The sequence below is a fragment of the Saccopteryx bilineata genome, chromosome 1 (genome assembly GCF_036850765.1).
Source record: "Saccopteryx bilineata isolate mSacBil1 chromosome 1, mSacBil1_pri_phased_curated, whole genome shotgun sequence".
NCBI classification, from domain to species: Eukaryota; Metazoa; Chordata; class Mammalia; order Chiroptera; family Emballonuridae; genus Saccopteryx; species Saccopteryx bilineata.
The window spans coordinates 10502917-10520871 of NC_089490.1; the positions used below are offsets into that span (position 1 = coordinate 10502917).

A 17955-nucleotide genomic window follows, 5' to 3' on the forward strand; every position below is an offset into this window, starting at 1 on the left:
ACCAGGGGGCGATGCTCTGCCCCTGGGGGGGGGGTCGCTCTGCCGCGACCAGAGCCACTGTAACGCCTGGGGCAGAGGCCAAGGAGCCATCCCCAGCGCCCGGGCCATCTTTGCTCCACTGGAGCCTCGGCTGCGGGAGGGGAAGAGAGAGACAGAGAGGAAGGAGAGGGGGAGGGGTGGAGAACCACTGAGTCAACCGGCCAGGGCAATGTTATTTATCTTCTACAGAATTTATTGGGGGTGACATTGGTTTAAAAAAGTATATAAATTTCCACAACACATAATCTGTACACTGCACTGTGTGGTCACCACCCTGAGTAGGGGCCGATTTTATGGGTGAGGTGGCCGTTAAGGGGCTCAGAGGAAGGTCGTGGGGAGAGACCCTTGCGAAGAGGGGAGGCGTGGCTCAGTGAGGGCTGGGGGCTTCCTAGGGGGTTGAGGGCCTGGAGTGACCTGAGGCCCAGGCCATCCTCCGGTTGCTCCCTCCCGACTCTGAGAACTGACCCCCGCACCCGGGGTGGAGGGTCCTCCCTCAGGGCTTTGCCCCAAGCCCAGGCCGTGCCCCGGGGAGCCAGAGCTGAGGCCCCAGCTGTCCCGCCCGCCCGCTAGCTTGGAGAGGAACAGCAGGGTCCCCGGTGAGAGAGTTTGGACTCCGCCTGGACCACACCCAGAACTGGGATAGAACTCGGCTGGGGTTTCCGGGTCGGAGCAGCAGCAGCAGCGGCCGCCTTGCCCAGAACCAGGCCCGGTCTTGCCACAGCTGCCACTGGGTCCCTGGCTCTCACAGATGGGTTTATGCCGGTCTTGGGGAGCGAGACCGGACGGGCAGGCAAGGGCCACGTACATACACCCCAGCCCCAGAAACCCTCTGAACTACGGGGAAGGTCGGAGCTCGCCCGGGCCGCACAGAACAGGAGGGAACTCCCACCAGAGGAGGGTGACTTGGGACGGTGGCATGCTTGTGGACATACATCCTTCATCGACCGAGTCCAGCCCCGTCTCATCCACACCCCCGTCCCCACAAACCCAAATTCCCACCGTATGAGTCAGGTGCACACCCCTACATGTGCTCTGCCTCCAATGCCCTCGTCGACTGTACTCCTGCCTCCAATGTCCTCGTCGACTGTACTCCCTTTGCCTGAATCCTCAGCCTTCAGAACCCAACTTAGATATCACCTCCTCCAGGAAGCCTTCCCTGCATGCACCTCCCGTTCCCCCAAGCGGGGTCAGATGCCCCAACTCTGTGCCCCACAGGACCACACAGTTCCCCAACGTCACTCCTCTCAAAGGATGGGGACCTGCACATAGGGCAGGGGGCCCCACGGGTTTCTGTTGGATGACTGACGGCAGGCTGCTGGACTGTTTCAGCAAACTCCTCGAGATGGACTTCCGGGTCGGCCCTGAAGACCCAAGTGCTGCCACCAAACCGTGGGGAGCTGGGCCGGCGGGTGGGGAGGGCTGACCCCGGTGACGCGTCTGCTCAGGATGAACACACACGACAAAGGCAGCCCTCGGCTTGTGTCAAGTCAGGACCTGGGAGGACAGGGCTCGGGACCGGGGGATTGTGCAACCCGGGGGTTTCCTAACGCCGCTGATAACAAGATCCAGCGTCAGCAGGCCTTCGGCCGCTCCCAGAACTGCCCACTGTGCCAGAGGAGCGGGGGACGCGGGCGGGCGGGCGGCCACTCCGGAGGCGTGAGCGCCGGGTGTGAGCTGAGCACGGCCCGCCTGAGGCCTCGGCGCCCGGTGACACGGGGGGACGCAGGGGGTGCTGCGGCAGGCTGTGGCCGGCCCTGCAGGCACCAAGGAAGGCGTGCCCTGGTGTGGACGCCGGGTCCTCAGGCCGCGGGCTGTTGGGTCATGAGCCCGCTCACTCGGGTGGTCCTATGATGAACTGAGTCATCGGGGAGGGGACAGCCGAGGATTATGCAAACGCTGGCCAGGGCTCCCAGGCCGGATGGGGACACGGCCCTCCATCCGGGAGACACACACACCAGCACTTGGCTGTTCCAGGCCTTTATTGAGTCTCTGGCCCCGCCCTGGGCTGACCCGGGCACCGCCCCCAGGCCCGGACCCCCGTGGCGGGCAAGCAGCCCTCACACCTGGCACCCCTGCGTGCCATACTCCTGCAGGAAGGCGCGGAGCTGGGCGCAGGCCTGCCGCTGGCGCGTGGTCCGGCACAGGCGCTCCGAGGGCATCTCCTCGATCCAGCTGTTTGAGTCCAGCAGGTACTGGGGGCTGCGGGGGGCAAAGGGCCGTCAGCGGGGCTCCAGAGGAAGGGCGGGCGGGCGGACAGGGAGAGGAGAGCACGGGGCCTCTGCTGCGGAGGAGTCAGTCAGGGCCCGGTGCCGAGGACCGCTCCCTCACGGCGTGTGAGACCAGCAGGAGACCAGGGGCCCGGCACTCACTCTCCCTTGAGGTCTTGGGTGGCCCCGTCCAGACCCATGATCAGGTACTCCTTCCCAGGCTCCAAGTGGAGACGGCAGGAGGCCCGAACCAGGAAGTTCCGGGTCTGACCAGCCTTGGCCTGGGCATCCTTGGCTGAGGGGAGACGGGCACGGGGCTGTCAGAGGGCAGGGGCAGGGGCAGGGCCACCAGGGGCCAGGCACTCTGCACCCCCCCCCAGTGAGCCCGCCCGTCCCAGCGGGGTGCTGCTCCCCCAGCGAGGACGAGGCCGGAACTCCCAAGGGGCCGAGGGGACCCCAGCTCAGAACCCTGAAGTTTTACGACTCCAGGCCTGAGAGCCAGACCTCAGCTCCCCTCTGCACCCCAACCCTGCCGGCCACGCCCGGCCCAGCCCGGCCCGGCCCCTCCGTACAGAAGTGCAGGACTTCGCTGATGCTGGTCTCAAACAGGCGGAAAGCGGCTCTGGAATCCTCCCGGAGAACCTTCACCTGGAAGCCTGTGAGGGACGCAGGGGGAGGAAAGGCAGGTGTGTTGCCCGTAGGCCCGCGGGAGCAGCGGCCAGGCAGAGGCCCCCAGGGCGGGCGGGCAGGAGACTGACCGTAATCCACGCGGGGGTGGTAGCAGGCATACTTCATCCGGTAGCCGTCCACCTCCACCAGCCCCCGCTCCAGGGCACGCCGCTGCCGGGGGCACTTCCCTGAAGTCGGGGCGGGGGGGGGTGAGTGAGACGGGGTGCCCCCCCAGTAGGCCACCGTCCCCCCCCGCCCCCCCGCCCTGGCCCTGGGTCTCACCCTCGGCACACTGGCAGACGTCAGCGGAGCAGAGAGTGGACAAGAGCTTGCTCTTGGTGGGCGCGCCGTAGAACACGGAGCACTTGTGCTCTGCAGAGAGGCAGCGAGGGGCATCAGGGCACGTGGTGCCCGCACGGCCGCCCAGGCCTCGGGGGCCACAGGACCTCCCTGCCGCCCTCCGCTGCCCCGGCCCACACCCCGAGTCTCCCTGCACGCTCACCGGGGTTGTAGTAGTCGTACAGGGTCGCGCTGGCCGGCTGCACCAGACCCACGGCCACCTCCTGCACGGCGCCGAAGCCCACGCACTCCCGGGACGTGGGGACCTGGCGGGGGAGGTCAGGCCGCTCGCTGGGCTGCGTGTCCCCCCTGTCTACCCACTGCTCCCATCTTCCATGTCCTTCACATTTTGTTATCTCCTGGCCATCAGGAACTCTGAAAACTGCGCCCAAGGTCTCTGCTGACCTCACTGCCCAGATGGTGACCTCCTCCTGGCCTCCGGTCCCCGGGCACCTCTGCAGAGTCTCACATCATGGCCACGTTCTCCATGACGCTCTCCCTACGCGCAGGGTGGCTTCCGGGCCGTCCCCGCTTCTGACCTGGTGGTTTCTGATGTCCTCTGTCTTCCTTCGTCCCCCACGAAGGTCCCTACCGCACCCTGGTGTTCATCACACCCGTCCAGGCTGATTCCCACGGGGCTATCACCCTCATTCCCGCATCAGAACGTAGAGGTTCTGCGAATCCTGCTGCCTGCCCCCAACCCCCTCCCCCACCCCCGCTGCTGACAGCCCTGCTTCCTCATGGGTACAGCCAGGGGGTGGGGGGCTCCTTCTCTGCCACAGCTTAAAGGCATGTGCCGTCACCCGCTGGTCCTCTGGGACCCTGCCACTCACATCCAGGCACAGTGCCCGCCCCTCACGCCCATACGGCCCCCTGCGGCCGGCCAGGCTGCGCTGCTGCACGGTCTGGCCCTTGCCCGAGATCTTCCCGGCTCTGAAATCTCCACTGTTGAGGCAGACTCCCCCGCCCGGCTGCCCAGGCTAATGGGGTCTGGCCCCTCCGCACGCACCGGACAGGGGGGTCTTTCCTGACCCGCAAACACCGGACTGATGGTGTTACTACGTGAACATGCCTTTCTCACATTTTCTCCAAGAGGTTAAAATAGGCAACATTCCAGAAAATGCTAAGAGCCACCAAAGTCGATAACTTTGTTTTAGCCAAAGAAAACTCATCGATGACTGATGTCACTTTGTGAAAGTACACTTGAATATATATATATATATATAAAAGTAAAAACTGGGAAGGTTAGTAAAAAGAAAAACAAAGCAAACCCTCAAGTTGAATAAATTCAGCCGCTGACCAGCACTGCCCCCCAAACCGCACTCGGTGGTCAGCCGCTGTCGCCTGCAGGCGTGCCCCCTCCGCCCCCTCCACCCTGTGACCAGCTCTGGCCACGCCCATCCTGCCTCCCCGGGAGCACTGACCACGCCCATCCTGCCTCCCTGGGAGCTCTGGCCACGCCCATCCTGCCTCCCGGGGAGCTCTGGCCACACCGCCACCTGCTGGAAGACCTCACAACACCCACCCGGGCAGCAGAGCCTTCCACGCCCTGTGCTGCCCCCACTGCTCACCGAGTCGAAGTACAGCAGGACGTGGGGCCCCTCGGTCTCAAAGTGACTCACGTAACGGTCAGAGAGGGAGGTCAGCTGTAAGGCAGGAGAGGGTCAGAGGTCCCAGGGAGGGGGCTCGAGAGCTTGGGGGGGCTCCTGAGGGCACAAGCCACACCTTCTCCAGGTCAGCCCGCAGGGCGTGGAAGCCGCTCAGGAGCGTGATGTCCGCGATGGCCATGCCCGACGGCCCCACCTGGCCGTTCCGCCTGCAGAGAGACGTGTGCGGTGGTCCGGGTCCCCCCTGCGCCGACCGACCGGGAGAGGCCGCCCAGTCCCGTCCTGCCCCCGTCGCGGGCTCACCAGATGCACACGGTGTACTGCACTCTGGACTCCTGCTCATCCGCCACCTTGGGCGCCTCCCTTCTGCGGCGGCTCCGCCGGCCCTCGAACAGCTGCAGGGGTGTCACCGGCGGGGCCACGGCCTCCGGGTCGTCTCCAGCCAAGTCCATGTCATAGTCCTCGTCCTCGTAGTCCTCGTTTGCTTCCACTGCACGGGGGAGGCGCTGAGACCCGGCCCCCCAGCACCAGTCCCCCAGGGGGCCTGTGGCCGCCAACCCCGACACCTACTTGTGTACTCCACGTGGCCCATGACCGTGACCTCAATATGCAGGTCCTGGCAGGTTGTGTTCTTCATGTCCAGGACATTGTAGGAACGAAGGACCTGGCTCAGCAAGAGGCCGGAGAGGACACGCGACGTTGGGGACCACAGACCTCACTCCAGAGCCACAGCCCGAAGGGCATCTCCCCGGGCGAAGGACTTGAAGCCTTTGGCCCTTCCCTTCCTGACCAGTCCACCACTATGAATGGTTCGGTGTGGGGGTGGACAGTGAGACCAAGGGGGCCGCTGGGGCCTGCCCTCAGGGACGGCCCTGCACCCCGCGCACAAGGGGCCGCAGTGGGCGCGGCCCCGCACCCCGCGCAGAGGGGGCCGCAGTGGGCGCGGCCCCGCACCCCGCGCACAGGGGGCCGCAGTGGGCGCGGGCCCCGCACCCCGCGCACAGGGGGCCACAGTGGGAACGGCCTCGCACCCCGCGCACAGGGGGCCGCAGTGGGCGCGGCCCCACACCTGGCGCAGAGGGGGCCGCAGTGGGCGCGGCCCCGCACCCCGCGCACAGGGGGCCGCAGTGGGAACGGCCTCGCACCCCGCGCAGAGGGGGCCGCAGTGGGAACGGCCTCGCACCCCGCGCACAGGGGGCCGCAGTGGGCGCGGCCCCGCACCCCGCGCAGAGGGGGCCGCAGTGGGCGCGGCCCCGCACCCTGCGCACAGGGGGCCGCAGTGGGAACGGCCCCGCACCCCGCGCAGAGGGGGCCGCAGTGGGCGCGGCCCCGCACCCCGCGCACAGGGGGCCGCAGTGGGAACGGCCTCGCACCCCGCGCACAGGGGGCCGCAGTGGGCGCGGCCCCGCACCCCGAGTAGAGGGGGCCGCAGTGGGAACGGCCCCGCACCCCGCGCACAGGGGGCCGCAGTGGGAACGGCCTCGCACCCCGCGCACAGGGGGCCGCAGTGGGAACGGCCCCGCACCCCGCGCACAGGGGGCCGCAGTGGGAGCGGCCCCGCACCCCGCGCACAGGGGCCGCAGTGGGCGCGGCCCCGCACCCCGCGCACAGGGAGCTGCGCTGGCCTCTGGCTGAGGCCAGAAGGAAGAAAATGAGTTCGCCATGTGGGACAAGCAGCAGCAAGACGACATTCAAAGCAAGGAGGCCTATGTGGGGGAGGGCGGTGCACCTGTCTGGCCCGGGGGCAGGCAGGGACCCAACCGTGAGCAGGGAAGAGTCTGAAGGTTAAGCTGACCAGTGTCCTCAGAGGGTCAGTCTCACTGCACTATGGACAGGGCTCAAGGGGTGAGACATGGGGGTGGGGGAGGTTCCAAGACTGTCTTAGGCCTGGGCATCAGGGCACAGGGGAGCAGTTACTGGGGCCATGCGAGGGCTCGGGAGGGAGACACGCCCAGAGGGCAGCAGGGCAGCAGGGCAGCAGGGGGGAAGAGGCTCCATCTGGGACACAAGGGCGCACAGGAGGGGCTTGGGCACTGGTGTGGATGCGGCTCAGCGCTGGCGGGGGAGGAGAGGGCAGGCACCCCTAGAGAGCAGAGACCACACCAAGGGCAGAGCGCCCGGGACCCCAGGACTGATCGCGGGAAACACCGGCCTGGAGGGGGGCGGGGCCGCTTCCTCCTCTGACCCCGGGCTCCGCCCACAGGCCTCCCACGCAAGACTGCAGCTCCTCCCTGCGGCCGGGGCATCGGAGGAAATGTGGGCTCTCACCTTCAAGGTTCCTTTGCTGTTTCCTCCCACCGTCACGTGAATCTTGCTGCCCAAGGAAAACTTGCAGGAACAGAGAAGGGAGAGGTGTCAGAGGGCACGCTTCCTGTTCCGACTCACCTCCTCCCCGTAAACGGGCCCCCTCTCCCGCCTCCCGCCCCGACAGACAGACTCGACACCTTCGCCCACACTGCGTCCCTTCAGCCTCCTACAACCCTGCTGGGCAGGCCCGGCGTCCACTGCTTTCAGAGGAGCGATCGGGGCTCAGAGGGTAGGGGCTCTCCAGGTCACACAGCCTGTCTGCCCGCCAGAGTACCAGGAGCTACTCCCGCAGGGGTGAGGGGCCAGGGCGTCCCAGCCCGGGCAGTAGACCCAGGCGTCCTGGCAACCCCCGCGAGGGCGCTGCTCACCTGCAGCTCCTCCTCCAGCCCGCGACTCTGCTGGTTGCTCAGCTGGAGCAGGTAGGACTTGAACCCACTGCGTCCCGTGGAGCTGAGGTTCAGATTGAGCTCCCTGCTCTCAGGGGTGTGGGAAGCGATCCAGTATTCAGACAGCGCGTCCAGGGCGACCACCGTGTCCTGGGGAGGTGGGACCGGGACTCAGGCACTTGGTCTCAGGACCACCCGCCCCCGGGGGAGCCGCTCCCCTGGGCAGCCCCTACCTGGGTGCTGCGGAAGCCCCCCTGGAAGCCGCCCTGGTGGGAGAGCCAGGCGGCCACCTGGTCGGCCATCTCTGCCTTGCCCTCCCGGAGCAGCAGGTGCAACAGGCCGTAGGCTGTGGTTTCAACCCACACGGCGGGGGCCTGAGGCACAGGGTCAGCCGGGCCGCGAGGGGCCGGGGTGGACACCACGTTGCTCTGAGAACCGATGACCGAGCCCCAGTACATGTCATCTGGGAGGGAGGGGAGGCCCACCGGTGAACGGAGAGGATGCCAGTCACCTGGGCCCCGGCCGCCGGCGTCGGGCTCCCCCCGACCCCCCCACCCTGCCCTCGCCACCCCTGCTGTTCTCCCACTCTGCCTTGGGGTTGTGGCCGTGTTTCCCTTTGGAAAAGGCCCACCACGCCGCAGGCTCAACGCGGGACCCCCTGGCTCTCACCGCCTGCGTCCTGGGCCATGGCTATGAGGTTGTTGTGGGCCACGTCCTGCAGGTCGCCCGGGGCCCGGGTCAGCGTCAGCGCGTAGGCCGTGATGGCGGCGGCGTGGGCACCCAGGAGCCCGGAACTTGCTTTCGCCCCCAAAAACGTGTTTGCCTTTGAGATGGAAGTTTCCTAGGAGAAAGTGGGGAGGAAGCCCGGTGGGCTGGACGCCCAGGTTCCCGGGGAGCAAGGGGGGGGAGCTGGGTTCCGGGGGGGGGGGGGGCGACCAGGTGCCCAGTGCCCGTACCACTCTCTGTCTCAGCTGCTCCTCCATCCCGTCCGGGAAGACGTCCAGCCCATGATGAAGAGCGATGACCACGAAGGCCGTCAGCGCCACGGTCTCATCATTTCCCACCAAGCCCCCCTGGCCGGCGGAGGGAGAAGAGGGGGTCAGCCAGGAGCCAGGAGCGGGAAGAGGCTGAGAGAGCCCCCACCCGCGCGCCTGCCTCCCGCCCGCACCTGCATGCCCCTGTGCAGGACCGGGCAGGGGTCCCGGAACGAGCCGTCGGCCTGCTGCTGGGTCAGCAGCCACGCTGCCGTCTCCTGCAGCTTCCCGGGGGTGTCGGCCACCTGCTCCTGGGCCAGGCTCAGGACCTTCAGCACAAAGGCCGTGAGCCTAGAGGGAGGACGAGCGAGCTGAGGACGGGCCGGTCCCTAGGCAGCCCCACGCCCGGGGCACCTGGTCGGTCTCGCCCTCCCTCCACACGGCTCTGCCCTCGGCAGCCCTGCGCCTCTCAGGGGCCCAGACCCCTCACCAGGTGCTGCTCTCCCGATGCAGCCAGGCTCCGTAGGACCCATCCTTTTTCCGAAACTGCTGGATCCGCATGTAGCCTGGGGGGGGGGCTGCTGTTTCACCCGGCACCACGCCCCCCTCCCATCAGGACGCTGCCCGTCCCCCCACCAGCTTCCCGGGCTGCCCAGACTCCACTAACTGCCCTGCACCCAGACCTCTCTGGATCAGATCCACAGCGCGGTCCTTGGTCTCAGGGGGCAGCTGACTCCACTGCTCCGTCCTGTCCAGGTACCGGGAAGCGGCCAGTGTCGGGGCCAAGAGAATCATGGTTTGCTCCCCACAGCCGGTCGGAACCCTCAGGAGGGAGGCCAGGCCCCCTGGTGACAAGGCCCCCTCAGATCCCAACGTGTCCAGTGGATCTGAGGCTACAGGGGAAGGAGAGGGCGAAGGGTGAAGGGCAGGCCTGGGGACCCTGGGTCAGAGGGTCAAGGGTCACGTAGGTTGCACGTGAATCTGAGGGTGGCCGCTGAGAAGGGACCAGAGGACACTCCCACCTGTGACCCTGACGTGGCTGCTGAAGTCTCCATCAGGGATAATATTGGGATCAGAGTTGCCAGGAATTTCCAAGGTCCGGCCGAGGTGGTCTGAGGAGAGGGCGTAAGTTGTCAGTGTCAGCCTGGCCTGCTGTCCACGTCTCCCTCCACCTACACGCCCCCCACAGTGGTGGCAGGGGCCGGGGGCCACTCACTCAGGGGGTTGAGCTCGTAGACCAGCTCCTCCATGTGAATGGCCCCTTCCTTCTGTCTCAGGGAAGAGAGAGGTCTGAGCGATCGCCGACCACCCGGGACTGCGGCTGCCCTCCCAGGGCAGACCCCCCAGCACTTGCAGGCGGAGCTTCAGAGACTGAGTTGGGTCAGAACGGGAGAGGACATACACTGACCAAGGGCCTGGGTCTGGCTACAGCGCCTCGGCCGGGCCAGCAGTGAGAGAGGGGGCCAGGGGCTTACATTCACCTCAATTTTTAGAACTTTAGACACTGCGTCCCCCACAGGGAACTCCAAGGACCCTCGGGCCACCACCTTCAGGGACACATCAGCGGCCGCGGTGGGCACCACAGAGAAGCCAACGGGCCGGGCAGAGTGTGCGGGCACCAGCACCTGCTGGGCCAGCCCTCCGCCCCCGGCCAGGCACAGCCCGTCCACGGGGGACACGTGGACGCTCACCTGGAGGCAGAAAGACGGGCATGGCGGGAGCCCGGCGCCCACCCTGCTCCACCCACCCCTGTGCACACAGGTTCCCCCGCGGCCTCACGGTCAGGTTCTTATCCAAGTAGTTGTAGAGCACAGGCCGCAGCTCCAGCTGCTCGAAGCGGCGGACGGAGATGGGCAGGCGGAGGTGCAGGTGAAAGTCGCGGAACACTCGGACCCGGAGGGGTGTGGCCACGCACAGGCCTGCGGAGGGACAAACGGACACGGGAAGGGGCAGGAATCAGAGGCCTGGGGGCATTACAGCCGCAGGGTCCCACTAGGGAGGGGCCGGGGTGCCCCTTCCCCTCCCTGCTTTTGCCTCCCAGCCCCAGGGCAGGCCGGGTAGACCCCGGCGGTCTGCGCCCCCTCCTTGCAGGAAGGGACGAGGGGGAGGGGGGGGGGCGGCTGGAGGCGCAGGCGCCACGAGCTCACCTGTTATTTTGGACAGGCTCACACCGTGGATCTCCCACGTGGTCAGGGAGTCCGGCAGCACCTGTGGGAGCCTGGCCAGAAGGTGAGAAGCCGGTCACTGCCCTGGCCGCCCCCGGGACACCCGCCGGAGCCCAGGCCACGCCCACCGCCCGCCCTCACTGGTGGAAGTGGTCCACGGGCACCACTCTCCAGAGCCAGTTCTCGGGGAAGAAGCTGCGCACAGGGATGTCGTCTTCGTCTAACAGGTCCTCCTCCTGCAGGATCTCCATCGCTGTGGGCCCACAGTGGAGGGCATGAGGGGCCGCTGGGCACTCCTGGCACCCAAGCCCCGCCCCCGGCCCCGCCCCCGCCCTGAGGCTCACCTCGGGCCAGGCCGCCCTGGCCCCTGACCCGCATCTTCTTGCGCAGGCCCTCTGCAAACTGGCAGCAGGACAGCAGGGGCTCCCGGCAGGCCGGCAGCTGCACGCGGGCCGCCCGCTGCTCGCAGGTGCGGGCCATGGGCAGCCGCGTCATCCCATCCTGGCAGCAGCGCCTGGCGACTGCGGAAGTGTACTGGCCCACTGCAGGGCCCGCAGCGTGAGCATGCTGCCCACAGCAGGGTGAGCACGCGGCCCACAGCGGGGCCTGTGCAGGGTGAGCATGTGGCCCAGGGCAGGGCCCACAGAGGGTGAGCATGTGGCCCACAGCGGGGCCTGTGCAGGGTGAGCACGTGGCCCACAGCAGGGTGAGCATGTGGCCCACAGCGGGGGGCCTGTGCAGGGTGAGCACGTGGCCCAGGGCAGGGCCCACGGAGAGTGAGCATGCTGCCCACAGCAGGGTGAGCACGCGGCCCACAGCGGGGCCTGTGCAGGGTGAGCACGTGGCCCAGGGCAGGGCCCACAGAGGGTGAGCATGTGGCCCAGGGCAGGGCCCACGGAGGGTGAGCATGTGGCCCACAGCAGGGTGAGCATGTGCCCCACAGCGGGGCCTGTGCAGGGTGAGCACGTGGCCCAGGGCAGGGCCCACAGAGGGTGAGCATGTGGCCCAGGGCAGGGTGAGCATGCGGCCCACGACGGGGCCTTCACAGGGTGAGCACCAGCCGCACACCTCCCCGCCCTGACCTCCAAGTACACAGGGCTCACCCTGGGAGACCAGGAACTCAAGAGAGGCCTGCGGAGAGAGCCCCTGCCCCCCCATCAGCATCTCCAGAACTTGCATCTCTTGCCCCAAATACTGCTTCTCTCCGGAGCAGAGGAGCTGAGGGATCAGACCCGTCCTCCAGACCATTGAGCCCAAGTGGAGAGCTTCGTAGGCACCCATAACTCACACTTCTCATTAATTGCCTTCTGGAAGTTCACGTCTCTCTTTCTCCGGGTTTTCCTTTGCTTGGGACAGCTCAGACCTGGGAGAGAGCAGGGCTGCAGGAGCCAGGCCTGGGGGGGGGGGGTGCTCCTGCTCCCCTCCCACGCCCCTGCCCAGGCTTCCCACCCCTCCTCTCCCCTAGCCCCCCACCCACACCCGTCCTCCTCCACTCTCACTCTTTCTGGCAGAGGTCAGTTGCTTTCCATCAGAAAAGGCCAGGCCAGCGGCCTCGAACACCTGGAGGGCACTGTCGCCACCGCCGGCCCCACAGCCGAGGTCGTAGCTGTTCATGACTTCGAAGACCTGGACAGGAAAGGCAGGGATGTCCCAGAGAAAGTGTGGCCGAGGGGCGGGACTGACTGGTGAGGGGGCGGGACTGACTGGTGAGGGGGCGGGACTGACTGGTGAGAGGGCGGGCCTGACTGGTGAGGGGGCGGGACTGAATGGTAAGGGGGCGGGACTGAATGGTGAGAGGGCGGGACTGAATGGTGAGGGGGCGGGACTGAATGGTGAGGGGGCGGGACTGAATGGTGAGAGGGCGAAGAGGGGCGAATAGGAGAGACAGACCGTGGGGGCCCCAGGTGAGCGAGGTCCAGGGGCCAGGCCCCAGGCCCCAGGCTCAGGGCAGCAGGACACTGTGTCAGAGAGGAGGGAGGGCTGGGGACAGGGTCTTCACAAACCTTGCCCATGTCGAGGGGCTTGTGGGACCTGCCGCCCACAGCGTACAGGGCCGTGTCCACAGCGCCCAGGGCCACCAGGGCTGGAGAGTCCGTGTGCAGGCCGAGCTTTATACTCTCCCCGGGAAGGTGGTCCCTGGGGCTGCCCACAGTCAGCTCCAGCTGCCAGAGGCGGGAGTGGGGGGCAGTCAGAGCGGGCACAGTTTTCCTCTCCCACCCCCCACCGTCTCTCCCGGTGCGTTACCTTGCCCTCACAGGGTGCGGCCTGGATGTCCACTCGCAGGGAGTTGGCCACTGGGAGGCCCGCGTGATAGTAGAAGGCCACAAAGTAGAAGGAGGGTGCCAGGTGGTGGTCCACAAACACGGAGACGGAGGTCAGGGTCCCCCGGGGCTCTCGCCCCACAGCCAGGATCTGGCCCCGGGACACGACCTGGGGCCACAGGGGTTCCATTCAGGGTTCAGTGCACGCCCCGCCCACCGGAGGGCTCGCTGCCCCGCACCCCGCGCCCTTTACAGCCGGCCCCGCACTCGCACCATGTAGTAGTAATGAGAGAAGCTGGCCCCGCGGACGCCCACGGCACGCAGGTTCACCCTGAAGGTGTTCCCAACTCGAGGAGGTTGATGATCCAGCCGTTCAATGGACAGAAACCCAGAGCTTCCTGCGGGTGGGGCCCTCACGGAGAGCTGGGCTGTGGCGGGATGGGGGGAGCCCGCAGACACCTGGAGGGGGTGGGGGGTGAGTGGCAAGGGTCGGCCCCCCACTCCTCCCCGCGCCTGGGCCGTGCGTCCCTCAGGAGCCCAGCCTGCCTCTCCCTCCCCCATGCTCCCCACAGGGCTGAGTCCCACCGAGAGCTGCACTTCTGAGGTGCTCTGGGGGACCATGATGAGCACTGCGACCCGGCCACTCCCGTCCGTGCTCTGCTGGAAGTGCTGCTGTATTCCAGAAGCAGATGCCGGAGAGAACGTGGCGGAAACTTTGACAGGAACGCCAGAGGCTGGGGAGCCAGACATGTCCCGGACCAGGGCCTAGGTGGGCGGGGAGGAGCAGGTCAGCAAGGGTCAGAGAGGCCTTGGGCCCCCCTGACGACACCCGCCCCCCACACCCCTGGACCCGGCAGAGAAACCTGCAGCACAAAGGGGGCCCCAGGCACGAGGTGTCGCTTGGTGTGGCTCAGATCCAAGGTGAAGGGAGAGGACACGAAAGGCCAGGATGTGAGCTCGGCCTCCTCCAGCTCTCCTCCTGCAAGACACAGCAGAGAGGGTGGCGGGGAGCCCGGCGGGGGGCCGGGAGCAGGGGGCGGCTCAAGTGTGTCCTGCCCACGGGACCTCGAGGTGCAGGCCATCCCCCATTCGGCTCGGTGTTTGTGGAGCAGCGCAGGGCCAGTGCCCAGAGAGGTCTGACCAGCATTACGCAGGTCTGCGGGACGAAGGGGTGGAAGGGTGGACGGACGAATGGATGGGCAAAAAGAAATAAACTGAGGTGGGGACGACGTTGCTCCCCCAGAAGCCACCCAGAAGCACAGCTGGGGAGTCGGTCTCCTGGGTCCTTCCTGGCTCTGGTCCCAGGGAGGGGTAAGCCGGGGGGGGGGCAGGGGATGTGGGTGCTGGAGGACAGAGGGGCGGCCCAGGGGCCAGAGCCCAGGGTCTGGGTTGCATCAGGCGAGGCCACGCACCTGGAGACTCAATGACAGCTGCTGCCACGTAGAGCCGCAGCCCCGGGAGGTCCGCCAGGCGGACGTTAAGCTTCTCCAGGGCAGCCTGGACCTCAGCCTCCGAGAGGGACAGGTGACACTGGCCCTGCACCAGCTGTGGTGAAGATACAACAGGGTGACGGATGAGTCTCCCACCTCACTTCCTCTTCCCTCACACTGCCCCTCCCACCTCCTCTCCCCTCCCCTCCCCTCCCCTCCACACCTCAACCCCTCTCCCCTCCACACCTCACCCCTCTCCCCTCCACACCTCACCTCCTCTTCCCTCCCCTCCTCTCCACACCTCACCCCCTCTCCCCTCCACACCTCAACCCCTCTCCCCTCCACACCTCACCCCTCTTCCCTCACACCTCACCTCCCCCCTCCTGACCCCCTCTCCCCTCCACACCTCACCTCCTCCCCCTCCACACCTCACCCCTCCCCCTCCACACCTCACCTCCTCCCCCTCCATACCTCACCCCCTCTCCCCTCCACACTTCACCCCTCTCCCCTCCACACTTCACCCCCTCTCCCCTCCACACCTCACCTCCCCCCTACTGACCCCCTCTCCTCTCCACACCTCATCCCCTCTACCCTCATACCTCACCCCCTCTCCTCTCCTCACCTCGCCCCCTCTCCCCTCCACACCTCACCCCCTTTCCCCTCCACCCCTCACCCCCTCCCCTCCTTCCTACCTTGGCCTGACTCTCCAGCCCCCGAAGGAAGGTCCGTTCCCCGTTCTCATCCAGGAGCCCGAAGCGCACATAGGCCACGCCCTGCACTGGCTTCCCGTAGATGTACCTGTGACCACAGAGTGACCGGAGGGGGCTGGGCCGAGGGCCCGAGACCCCGTGGGAATGGTCTGGGGGTGGGGGGCTCAGTGAAGGAAGGAAGCAACTCCGTGTACTGGAGCTGGACCCATTACCTGGCCTGGACGTCTAACTGGATTTCAGGAGGAATGCCAGGTGCTGTCAGGATGTAGGGCTTCCCAGGGGTGATCTTCACCTCAAAGTTGGGAAGGACTGAACAGGGCAAAGGGGGAGGTGGGTCAAACTCTAGAGCAGGGGTCCCCAAACTTTTTTCACAGGGGGCCAGTTCACTGTGCCTCAGACCATTGGGGAGCTGGACTATAAAAAAAACTATGAACAAATCCCTATGCACACTGCACATATCTTATTTTAAAGTAAAAAGACAAAACTGAAATAAATACAATATTTAAAATAAAGAACAAGTAAATTTAAATCAACAAACTGACCAGTATTTCAATGGGAACTATGCTCCTCTCACTGACCACCAATGAAAGAAGTGCCCCTTCCAGAAGTGCAGTGGGGGCCGGATCAATGGCCTCAGGGGGCCGCATGCAGCCCGCGGGCCGTAGTTTGGGGACCCCTGCTCTAGAGGAAGGGCTCTTTAAAGACTCCCTCCCACCTGACCTGCAGTAGCGCAGTGGACAGAGCACTGACTCGGAGTGCTAAGGTCACCGGTTCAGCACCCCGGGCTTGCCCGGCCAAGGCACATGTGAGAAGCAACTACTACAAACTGATGCTTTCTGCTCGTCCCCGACCCTTTCTCTCTCTCAAATCAATAAATAAAGTATTTGATAAGTAAATAAGAAATAAAGACCGCTCCCATCGGGGTGGTGGCTCCGCCCTCGTCCCCCATCCCCACGCCCTCAGGGGCAGCCCCTGCCCCTCGCAGCTCAGCTCCGGCTCTCACCATACTTCTTCACCTCAAACTGGGTGCTCCTGTTGGAGTCCGGGCTATCTGAGAACCGGGCCGAGATCTTCCATGTCCCCGGCCTGCGGACAGACGAGGGGACTCGCCCACTTGTGCCAGAGGCTCCCTGGGGGAGGACTGCGGGGTGGAGAGCGGGGAGCAGGAATGGGCGCTGTGCTGGGGGGCTCACTCTGAGATGTCTGGGATCACGAAGTCGTCCTGGAAGATGGACGAGGATGCGAACACCTCCTTCTTCCGCACACGGAGGCCAACCGAGTTCTGTGGCGGGAGGAAGAGGGGTCACGGTCGGGGGTCGGGTCCATGGCCCCGGCTGATGGGGAAGGTCAGAGGTCACTGACTCACCTCCACAGTGACCGTGAGAGTGTCCGTGGACGGGCGCATCTTTTGATCCAGGGCAAAGACCCGGTACCGAACTGGGAGGGGAGGGTGAGGTGAGCAGCAGCCCCTCCGAGCAGCGCAGGGCCCCATGCCCCCACCCTCCCAGGGAGGGGCGGAGAACAAACATTCTGGCGGCCTTGGCCTTCCGGGAGGCACTTTCAAGTTGTCTCACTGGGGGGGAGGGGGGGACAAGGTGGAGGCCGCTGCTGAGACTCACCCCGCTGGCCGGGGTTATAAACGGGCTGGTCAGTCTGCAGGAAAAGGTGGCCCCGGCGAGAGGAGAAGAGCAGGTTGATGCCCTGAGTGTCCACCCCTTGGGACAGAGAGCTTTTCAGCCATGGTGCCTGGGCCACCAGCTGGACCTCGGAGCTCCCGCGGAGGTTTTTGAGGCCACAGCTCTCTGCACTGAGCGGGTGCACCTGTCGGGAGGGCGGAGAGCGGAGGGCAGGGGAGCCGGTCAGAGACGAGCAGAGGAAGCCGAGGCCCGGGCAGGACCGGGAAGGGGCCCTCCGGGCGGAGGAGGGGGAGGAGGGAGGAGGGGTGCGGAGCGGCCGGGAGCGGGGGGGGGGGGGGGGGGGGGGGCTGGCTACCTGGAGGCCGAGGAGAGCGAAGTCGTTCTGGGAGCTGAGCACGAAGTCCGCCTTCGAGGAGCAGGGGACACGCGGATTGGACGGGTTTCTCAGGAACACGGACCCTCTCACTTCCTGCCCCGAGGGGGCGTCCTGGAGCTGCAGCCCCACCGACAGAGGGGCTCCCAGGTGAACCACGGACGGAGCGAACAGGAGCAACCTGGGGGAGACCGGCGGTCGGCCGTGGGCCCCTCTGGGCCCCCCCCACCCCGCCCCCCCCACCACTGCAGCGCCCTGCCCCCCGCACCTGGGCTTCTGCGCGGACAGGGCCAAGAAGCTGGAGGCCCAGAGCAGCCCCCACAGGAGCCTCATGGTTGCAAGACCCAAGAGGGATCAGACCCGTGGGTCCACCTGCTCCCGTCTGGTCTCCCTTGGGCGTGGGGCAGAGTTCACTCTGGGCCTTGCTCCTCCCCTGGCCCAACTAAGCCGGGAAACCACGTGACAGCCAAGAACTGCAACTGGCCCCAGGCCCAGTATTGGGGGTGGGGGGGCTCCCTGGACACCCGGGTCTCTGAGGAAACCTGAGGATGTTGTGGCCCATTTATTCTGACCCCCCGTTAACCCCTCATCCGGGGGGCCTGGGCCCCCCCCCACCGGGCATATCTGGGTGTGTACTGTGTGTGCACATGCCCAGCACACGTGGGTGGAGCACATGGTTGGAGAAGCACGACTCCGACTCCTTCAACAAGGCCCCAGCAGGACGCGCTGCGACGACCCTGGTCTCGTCCTCTCAGTCCCACGAACCCCGAACCCCGGTGGGCCTCTGCTCTTCGCAGGCCCGGCCCGGACCAGACGCACTTCCCTGGCTCAGACCGGGCTCGCCCTCACCA

General features: G+C 66.5%; 1 protein-coding gene across 1 annotated transcript; it reads right to left on the reverse strand.

The window, feature by feature from the left end:
- Positions 1-2000: 2000 nt before the first annotated feature.
- C4A (complement C4A (Chido/Rodgers blood group)) lies at positions 2001-17530 on the reverse strand. The gene is made up of 41 exons (XM_066260930.1): positions 17373-17530; positions 17087-17285; positions 16714-16915; positions 16461-16531; positions 16288-16376; positions 16098-16180; positions 15307-15403; positions 15077-15182; positions 14367-14499; positions 13818-13933; positions 13540-13719; positions 13228-13413; positions 12938-13123; positions 12697-12855; positions 12193-12319; positions 11982-12056; positions 11038-11235; positions 10835-10946; positions 10676-10746; positions 10308-10447; positions 10010-10219; positions 9745-9796; positions 9551-9640; positions 9212-9421; positions 9019-9094; positions 8723-8879; positions 8511-8627; positions 8224-8395; positions 7788-8017; positions 7537-7704; positions 7130-7189; positions 5432-5525; positions 5165-5351; positions 4980-5070; positions 4826-4900; positions 3418-3520; positions 3198-3287; positions 3005-3103; positions 2819-2902; positions 2409-2541; positions 2001-2238 (listed from the first exon to the last, which is right to left on the reverse strand). The coding sequence occupies exons 1-41, from the start codon at positions 17435-17437 to the stop codon at positions 2097-2099; spliced, it is 5235 nt and encodes a 1744-aa protein (XP_066117027.1). The 5' UTR covers positions 17438-17530; the 3' UTR covers positions 2001-2096.
- Positions 17531-17955: the final 425 nt, after the last annotated feature.

Coding starts and splice junctions, on each gene's coding strand:
- C4A (XM_066260930.1), bottom strand. CDS start 17,437: ATGAGGCTCCTGTGGGGGCTGCTCTGGGCCTCCAGCTTCTTGGCCCTG. Junction 16,532..16,713: donor TTATAACCCCGGCCAGCGGG/GTGAGTCTCAGC, acceptor CTCCCCTCCCAG/TTCGGTACCGGGTCTTTGCC. Junction 13,720..13,817: donor GGGCCCCCTTTGTGCTGCAG/GTTTCTCTGCCG, acceptor CCGCCCACCTAG/GCCCTGGTCCGGGACATGTC.